Genomic DNA, 9,863 nt, shown 5'->3' on the forward strand with positions numbered 1-9,863 from the left:
AATTTACCGTTTAAAATTACATATAATAATTTAAGAATAATAAAATTGCAAATGGAACTTCGTTTCTTAGTTACAGGTAATTAAAAAATCGACCCAACAGCCCTTGAGGTCTGGCAACCTGCCTTGCCCAGCGTTGGCCCGTGCAGGGCGGTTAGCCTGCCCTCAGGCGCTTTCAGTTCAATTTTTAAAATACTCCTAACTAAGAAACGGGGTCTCACTCGCGATTCTTTTACTCTTCCTCTTCGCTTAATTCTTTAACGTAGAAGCATCACTTAAAATTTCTCGCTGCTATCAAAAAATTTCTACTTCTTCCACCGAAATCAGAGTAAACAACAGAGTGTAAAACAAGTGAAAAACACTAGCTACAATGGTTGATAACGTAAAAGTATTCAGGCTGGAATATTCTGTTCAGCCTGGAATTTCTACAGCCTGAATGTTTTTTCATTATGAAAATTCAATTCCCCGGGATTTCCCTGGCTCGTTTATCTCGCGTTTCCGTTATTCCGGCCGCGCCAGCCCGCGGGGCTGCTTTTTCCTGTTCCAGCAGGGAAAAATCCAGCGGCTCGACTGTTCACCGTGCGATCAATCAAACTACTGGCGACCTAAGAACGCTTTTTTCCACTATTTGATCGCGATCGCTGGAGATTCGGAATCGAGTGGCCTGGTACTTTTGTTTCCCGTCTTCCGTACGAGCAGAAGCGGGTTTTTTAATCGAAAACTCGCGGACGTTTGATATTGGATATTTGGCCACAAAGGAATTGAGTTTGGACGTTTGTTTGGAGTGGTGTTCTCGGGTCGATTCGGAGGACTTTAATTGATTCGATTTAGTTATTGTTGTATTAAATATTTCGAGTTTCGTTCAAAATTTTTAATCAACGCGATAAATTGCTCGCTGTTTGGGTCGGTTTTTAGCACATTAAATGAAAAATCATCGGTGAATTGTTACTTGTAGATTTTTATCAATGTTTGACTCCGTGTTCTTCATTTTTGAATATTTGATCACTCTGAGATTTTCTATGATAGAAAGTGCACTAAAAATGCAAAAGATTTATCTAATTTCAGGCAAAGTTTTTAATTTTGAATTTAAAAAAAATTACCAACGCAGAAAATGGAAAGGCTCGGTTAATTGCCACAAAAGATACTTTTGGGAATTTTTCATAACTGAAAAAGGGTCATACAATCTTAACAATAAAAAAAAAACATATTCAGGATCTAAAAATACATATCTCAAAATAATTGAATGGATGAGAAGAAGAAGATTCTACTAAATTTGAATTTGGAAGAAACTGGTATGCAGTTAAACTAACGATTAAACGAAAAATAGTAACAATCCCCAAGTGACAATTCTAAAATAATTTTAGTAAATAAGCAGCAATATTCCAAAAAGTATTCTTTTCTTTTCTGATCTCACCCATTCAATTACTAGCTACATTTCTCAGTGAAACTTTAGACATCTCATTAATTCACATGCAAAGATTTCCTCTAAGAAATACTATTCTGATCAAAAAGTTCCAAGACTAACTTGATCTGTCATTATCCTAGTGTGATACACAAAGAATTCCTACCAACCAGTCAAACAGTCAATAAACAGTACTACTTAAGTATCATGAGGCATTTACGTGATTCGATCCTCAAAAACTGAATTTATGGGAAAATAACAGACAGATTCTACAGCACTTCGATGCTTGTTCGCGATTTTTTGGCCAAAAATTCGACTGACAGAAAACTTAAAAGAAAATTCCCTAAATGAGCTAAATCATCTCAAAAATCGAGTTCTAGCGATGCTATGAAATTTGGAAAAACCGTTGGCATAAGTGTATCCTAAGCAGTAAAAGGATTATTTCGAAGGCGACCAAATAGATATTGACGAAGAATTTGTATTTCATTTGATTTATCCTGGAACTTTTTGAACAGAATAACATCCATCGAATGTTTCCAATAGTATTTTTGACGAATTCTTCGCTACTCACCGGGTATTCTGGCGCGTGGCTGAGACCCAGCTCCCATCAACAACTGTGGAAGGAGCTCGCCACCGAGTGCGAGAGATGCTGCATCCAAATTCGCGTCCCCAGTAGGCAAAGAGGGGTTGGTGTAATCCCTCGACTTGTCGTTGTTGTACTTTACGTTCAAGTTCTGCATCTTGCTGTAGTCGATACGTAGCGTGCAACAGGAATTATAGATGTTCTGGCCCTCCAGTGACTGAAAACAGAGAAAAAATAATGCAACTCGTTAAACTTTACGAAATATGCAAGAATAAAGGAGTCTAATTGAAGACTGGATATAGAAAAATCAAATCTAACTATTTGTCATCGTTACTGCAATGTATTACTACAAAAAGACGATATTATCAGCACAATAACCCTTTCAGTTCCAAATTATGTAATTGATACAACGAAATGAAAATAATTCAGAGTACACGAGACATCCAAAAGATCCAAATTTTGTGTCTCTGTCATTGTTATTTAATGTTATTAAGATTTTTAAGAGAATCGTCAAATCTTGAATTTTTAATTTAACAGGAAATTTTCAGCAGTATTTTTCAATCTCTTATATCCTTCGTATAGAACATCGACAAAATACTCCTTCCCAATTAAATGTATGTAAAAGAGGGTGTGAATGTCGTTGAATTTTCATCTTTCCTTATAGTATAAAACTTGTCCATTCGTTAATTAATAAAACTTCAAATATTAAAACAAAAATATTGTAAGATTATAGCATGAACTAGTGCAGTACATGTAAAGAATAAGTTTCGATATATTTTGTTAATAAATAATATTTTAGTGACTAAAAAATTCTTCTCTTGAAATTTTTATAGCCCTTTTTACATATTCAGTCTCCAACTGTGCTCCACTTAATTATCACTTGTTTTCGTTTTTATTTTTCATAAATTGAGGACAGATTGAAACATTTATTTGCTATATTAAAAAAAAAATGTTCAGCTTTCTATTTTTTATACTAATGAACTTCAAAGAGACACAAAAGATTCATCGCCATAATCGCAGCTCATTCGCCACACGATCGTATAACTAACTCCCTACCATGGCATCCACCAATTACACTAATTAGATCCCCTCGTTCCCTGTTCGAATTACCACAAAACACAAAATCCAGCCAGCCCTCTGCTCGATGGAAACCGATCTCCCGACCAAAATGATTCGACTGAAACCACATCGCTCCCTTCGCGCTCATCCTTCACTTTCCACCGCAAACGAATCGCTAAACCGAAATCTGCGAGAGAAGAATGCTCCTGGCGCTGCCCCCACCACCTGATTTTTATTATTACGTTATTCTATCTACTATATTCCGGGTGAAATGTAATTCCAACGACAGAAATTTTTCCTGTATTTTTGTTACTTCCGAAAACTTTTTCATTCGCAAAAAATAATTTCGTTGGCCATTTGTGCAATTTACTTCGTTTATTTTTTATTGTTATTTGTTGTACGTTTTATGGAGACTCTAATAAATCGAATTTGAAGTAGATTGTTGAAAAGTAATTAACTAAAGTTGGGCAATATTTTCTATAATCACGAAACAAACTTTCATCCTAAGAAAAGGACGGAGAAAATATTCTGGAATGACGGTTGAAGGTTTTCCTTCTTGAAGCAGTAACGAAATACTATCATATTCGGCGATGTAACCACGTCAGAATAACAGTAGAAGGTTCTGTAAGTGTGTGCATTATCGTTCTAAAGCCAGTGGGTCTCCAGTGACCCGGACACAGGATAGCGAGGGTTAATACACTACAGTGGTTGATCAAATTATTAGAGCAACGATGCGAAAAATATACTTTTCGTTTTTGCGTAGAAATAAAATCACGACATCAAGGTTTTCACACTAGATAATTTTTAATTAACGACCGTTCACTAAAGATGCACAAAACAGTTAAACTCAGCTTATGTAGCTATAAAAAATTATTCCTTAATTCCTATTTCGACAGATTTTAAGTAATTTACTATGCATTACAAGTAATAAAAACACAGCAACAAAAATTAATATGCTCGAGATCTATAAACCAAGGAAACTGTAACACCTGGTGTTCTCAAGTGGCGATTTGCAGTACCTATACAAAATAACGTCCATACGACAGATAATGTTGCCTAAAGTGTTATATTTGCAATTTGTAAACATCAACGCTTCGTAAAAAAAAATAAGAAGAACTTAGTATAACCAGGCTTCCATCTAAAAGTTAATCGTTACAACGTAAAATCGTCAATTTTCTCACAGGTGGCACTAATAAGTTGATCATCCACTGTACGCAACGAGAACAACCTATTAGTTCAAACACTTATACTCTTTTCACGTATTGCAAAAAAATGTTCCAACCATTTGGTAGCATTGTATCGTCTCATCTCTGCCTCTGTGAAAATCATCCAAGCCACAATTATTCCGGCAAATCGCGGAGAAACAGCGTATACAGTAAGCACCGGAAGCTGGCCCTTTCCGCGCGTTTCATCCCCATTAATAACAACGGGAAACGGCAGAGCTAATGCAGTTGCAGCCTAGGTGGAAAGACGCGGCGGCGCCTAATTACGTATGCACGTTCGACTCTGCATAGGCGTAGCCAGAGCAAACCTGTCGACCGGGTCACGTGTTTGACCTGCGTGTGCATTGTTGCAACATGCACGCGTGTACACCGAAGCGTGTATCTCTCTCCGCCGGCCATATTTACACGGGCTAATGAATTTCATACATAATTACCGGCTGGCCAGCGTGCAGCTAGCCTGCGGCGTCGATTCTACGCTCTACGGCCATCATTTGGTGAACTTGCGTTCCTATTTGCTACGATTAGACGATGATCGAGGAGAAGTTAGGCGATACTTCTTGCGTTTACACTTGGGGTGGAGAGGATCTCTTTGTTTTCAGGAATGACTGGAAAGATCAATCTTCCGTAACACGATGCGTCATTTGCTATACCAGTGTATCGTTACCTGCCAATTAATTCTTACCAATTGACGCTTCAACAACTAAAATGTAAAATTGTGACGATCGATTTTTCCTTCTGAATGAAGAAAAGATTGAGCTCTAGAGTAACCTTAGCACTCAAGTTCGTACTTGAGTGATCTCAAGTATAAGAACTGATCACTATTAGATAGCGTTTGAAAAGGCAATTAAAACGATACGAAAGTTTATCGAGGATCTTTAATTAGCGAATAAAGATTGACTCAATCGACTGCAGAAAAGAGAAAAACGTTTATTGATAGAGATGAAATACAAAAAAAAAACGAAGGCGAAAAACAGTTACTCAGTTCGGGGTTCTCGCACGACTACTTAACACATTAAGGACCGCTAAGAAATCTATAAGACATACGCCTAGGACCGCACGTTTTTGGGCAAGCTTGCACGTTACTAAAATCCTCATTACTTTTTTATTTATGAAGCAATTTTTGCGAAACTTTCAGAAAATTGTAAAATAGGATGTATCTTAGGTATTATTGAAAAAAAAATTATGTTTTTTAATAATTATCATAACTTTTTTACTTAAAAAATAAATTTTTACGAAATTTTTAGAAATTGTAAAATAGGATGTATTTTAGGCAATTATTAAAAAAAATTGGTTTTTAATAATTATCATAAAATTTTATTTAAAAATCAATTTTACCAAAGTTTCTAGTACTTTTTTAAAGTATGATATTGCGTGAAAGATTTTTCTCTATGAAGAGGAACCATACAAAATTTACATATATATCTTGATTCGCTTCGAAGACGAAGACTATTCGAATCACCAAAATGCAATGCAACGTGTCGAATTTTCTCTGAGACTAAGCTGTTTTTATTTCGGGTTCGTGCATTTATACAGTCTTTCATAGCTTGACCTGTACGGTTTCCACCAATGGGATTGATCTCTTCGGTGTGGATGAGACGAAAACGGTTAATACATTGACTATTGATGTAAACACTTAAATGGACAAAGTAGATACAATGTATCAAAGTAATTGACATCTAAAGACAACGTGTAGAAAACACGGGTTTGTCTCGTGATCCGTCCGTAACAGACGGGGCGCGCAGCACGAGAAAACTCGTGAGCGGTCCTTAATGTGTTAAGAGGAAATGTGAAATTCTACGAATCCCGATGGAAGAAATTACCGTACGAAGTAATTTTGAAATACTCGTTACGAGTAATTTATCTTCTGAGGTAAAAGAAAAAACAGGCTCGTTGAAAGTTTCCTTCGAGCGTGGCCCATTCATCGCCAGGCTAAAAATGTTTCTCGTTGAAGCGTGAAAAAGTGGTTCGTAAAGAGGCTGGTTTCGCGATTTAAAGAGGCTCATTGAGCGCAATTTGGCAAATTAGAGCCAGGCTAATCCGAAAAAGATCGACGAACGCTCACATTTTGGCCGACAGATGGGGCGCGAAACACGAGAAAACTCGTGAGCGGTCCTTAATGTGTTAAAATGCGGAAAAACATTTGTTATATACTCGGCATCGTCTCACGGTCAGCGGACCCATGGCTTTTATGGCCTACGTTAAGCAGAGAAACTCGCAGTAGGAAAGTAAAAATTCAAAATACAATCTATTCTCAATAAAGTTACTTTGTAAAAAACTGAAATTAAACAGCGTCCAGGATGTTTCGTTAGTAAGCCCACTTTGCAAATGAATTTCATTTAATTATAACACTGTCATCTTCGTTTACTCCCTAAGTTACTCTACGAACAAAACTCTACTCATTTCGTTAATTAAACTACCTTAAGTCAATTCGCAATCACTCTTTGACTCTCCCAACAAACACATTCTACTATCTCGTTAGCCAAAAAAAGAAAATCCCACAAAAAGACATACATACAGAAAGTTTCTCTCTCCGTTCATGCCAAACTATTTCCAAAGCTTGATGCGGCTCGTTTGAGCGACGAGCGCGATATTAAAATAATTTCATTCCAGGTATCCGGTCAACTTTGTTAACCCAGATTACGTATTCTTTGTACCTCGCAGAAGCTGTAGCTCGCCATTTCGTTATACTCCACGATGACGTAGCGAGCAAGAGAGAAATTGAAAAAAAAAAAAAAAAGAGACGAGGAATATCGCGTTTGGAATTATGCACGTTCCACGTTGTGTTCGAAAGTTTCGCTGATTTTTCAGGCCGATTTCTCTTCCGGTCGGCTAATCAGTTTGAAATTTATCCCTACCCCCTCCGTGCAGGCAATTAATTAACCCGCCGCTTTTGTGGGACCAAGCATGTTAATAATTGCCGCGGCAATTCTTCCGACGGAATTAATGGAAATTAACGAACGGTGTTTGTAGAATAAGCACAGGCGTGCTGGATACGAGTTCCAGGGAAGTGAAATTCGAGATTACGCTTGGAATAAAACGAGTCGCGGGATTTCATTTTTGATAGGGCGCTTGTACGAAAGATGAAACGGTACAGCGTTTTAATTTGATACGATAAGTGATTGTCGCTGCTTCCCGAAGGGTTTCTCTTCGTTGTTATTTGTTCAGCGGAATATTCTGCGACTTAGATTTTCTAGGAATTGAATAAACGTGCGATTTTTTGTTGCAGTATTTATTGTCGCTTTTAATCATAAATATTCTCTTTGGTTATTAGATTTCTTGAAGTAGTGTACGTTCTTGCTAATGAATAATCGAATTTTGCGAAAGTTGTCTCGTCGATGTTGAAAAAGTTTCTTTGTAAATATGCAAACAATGTGAAAAAATAAATATTACATGGAGAAACGTATGGAGAAAATTTACAGAAATTTCCATATTCTATCAATTGCTATGCTGCGAAAAAACAGAGGATATATAACGAATAATTTTCCTGATGTTAAAATATTTTTAACACATACGAAGAATGAGAAAAATCTAATATTCTTTTAAACATTCTACAAAAAAAATGCACTTCATTCGAGTTTGAAAAAATTAAAATATTACATACTGCCAGAAATCATATTAAAAATAACGAATATCTTCCTTGAAATACGCGAGAAATCAACAACCGAATATCTGTTAAAAAATATCGCCAGATTTGGAAAATCCAACCGACCGTTAAATCAAACGAGCTTACTTGTTTAATTAAATCAATTAATCAAACCTACGGCAAACTCGTCCCATGAAACGTCATTAGGGTGCAAAGAAATTCGCGAGGCGAGTATCACGCACACGATGACGTGTCCCCCCTCGCCGAACCGCTTCCACCACCCTTTTTCCACGGGAATTTCAGCGCGATTATTTGCATTTCCCCCGGACGGTGATGTAATTGCCTGCCACGAAACGTATTTCGCCGCGTTCAATTAATATTTACGGTCCGCGAGCGAGTTCAAACAGCCGGGATTATAATATCGTCGCTGGATTAAGTGCACGCGCTGATGTTTCAGAGTTAGCAGACTGCAGACGTGGAAGATTGCTCGTGTGTGTGTTTAACGTGCGTGGAGGATTGTTTGATATTGTGTTATAATGTTGTCTTTCGCGGAGTAAAGCTAACAGAATGACTACGTTACTGTGATTTTTCTTTTATTTTTAGCCGAAGGATGAATTTCAGAATGTAAGAAGAAGCTGGGTGAAATAGTTAGAATTAAGAATGTTTCGCTTCACGGAGATACCTTTGTAAGTCGAAGTAAGAGATTTTCGAATGTGCGTGGAACATTTTCATGGAAATTACGTTAATTGAAATTGAGTCGAGTTCAGTTATGTCAAGTTAAGTTGAAGTGAGTTGAGCTTAGTTAAGTTGTGTCAACTCAAATCAAGTGAAAGTAGAATCGAGTCTGGATGAATAAAATCAGGTCCAAGTCAAGTTCAGTATAAAATCAAGTCTGAGTCGAAATGAGTCTAATCAAGTCAAGACCAGTTGAATTGAGTTAAGTTGTGTCAAATCAAATCAAGTGAAAGTCGAGCCTAGATAAATAAAATCAAGTCCAAGTCAAGTCCAGTGTAAAATCAAGTCTAAGTTGAAAGGAGCCTAATCTAGTCAAGACCAGCTAAATTGAGTTAAGTTGTGTCAAATCAAATTAAGTGAAAGTCGAGCCTAGATAAATAAAATCAAGTCCAAGTCAAGTCTGAGTCGAAATGAGTCTAATCAAGTCAAGTCCATTTGAGTTGAGTTAAGTTTTGTCTAGTCAAACCCAGTTAAGTTGTGTTAAGTCGAGTCAGTTAAGTTCTGTCAAGTAATTATTTAGGTTATTTATCCAAGAATAATAAAAAATATTTTCTATTATAAATCCAAAAGAGATATTAAGTAACCTTATAGTTTTCAATTTCTCATTAAACCAAAATAAAAACTTGCAAAACTCTGAAATTTAGAATAAATTTCCAATAACCAAATAGAAATTTAAATATCCAGTAATACTCCAGTAAAATTTTGTAGCACATCAAAGGAGAAAACAATGAAATTAGACAGGAAATATTTATACAGAATTCTTTAAGCGAAATTTCATGCTAAAATTTGAATCGAATGCAATTTTGTTTCACGTGAAACGCGTATTGTTCAGATTCTTTTAATTTCTTTTCCTACTGGAGAAATTAAACGACAAACATGATCGAAAGAGCCACTTAAAAGGGCAAAGTCGAATTCCATTTGGTCTGAAAGCAAACCCTGCTTCCTGCAGAATAGAAAATTATACAGAATAACATTTTTCTTCGATTGATTTTAGAATTCCATAAACTTCAGTCGATCGAGTCCACTGATAGAACCGGGGACTTATATCTAAGAGGATTTCCGTGCAAAAACAAACTCAAAAACGGAGAAACAGAGGATAAGAGGTTGGGGAAAAGGTAGAAGTACCTCGATCTCACCAGTAAAATCAACTTCTCGATTTCTTTAATTCATACACACAGTAAAATATTTTGTAAAATATAAAAAAGTAAGACACGAATATTTTTCGATTCTTGAAACACTACAATACACAGAAGTTGAAATAAAATTTTCAGAAGAAAATCA

At 36.4% G+C, this 9,863-nt stretch overlaps 1 protein-coding gene across 1 annotated transcript in view; it reads right to left on the bottom strand.

Moving 5' to 3' along the window:
• LOC108575161 (polypyrimidine tract-binding protein 2) overlaps nucleotides 1-9,863 on the bottom strand; it is a 179,706-nt gene that overhangs the window by 10,183 nt on the left and 159,660 nt on the right. Inside the window, exon 7 of the mRNA XM_017937926.1 lies at nucleotides 1,971-2,199. Within this exon, the coding sequence (XP_017793415.1) occupies nucleotides 1,971-2,199 (229 nt within the window). The remainder of the gene's footprint in view (nucleotides 1-1,970; nucleotides 2,200-9,863) is intronic.

The sequence above is a fragment of the Habropoda laboriosa genome, unplaced genomic scaffold (genome assembly GCF_001263275.1).
Source record: "Habropoda laboriosa isolate 0110345459 unplaced genomic scaffold, ASM126327v1 scaffold12, whole genome shotgun sequence".
Classification (NCBI taxonomy): Eukaryota; Metazoa; Arthropoda; class Insecta; order Hymenoptera; family Apidae; genus Habropoda; species Habropoda laboriosa.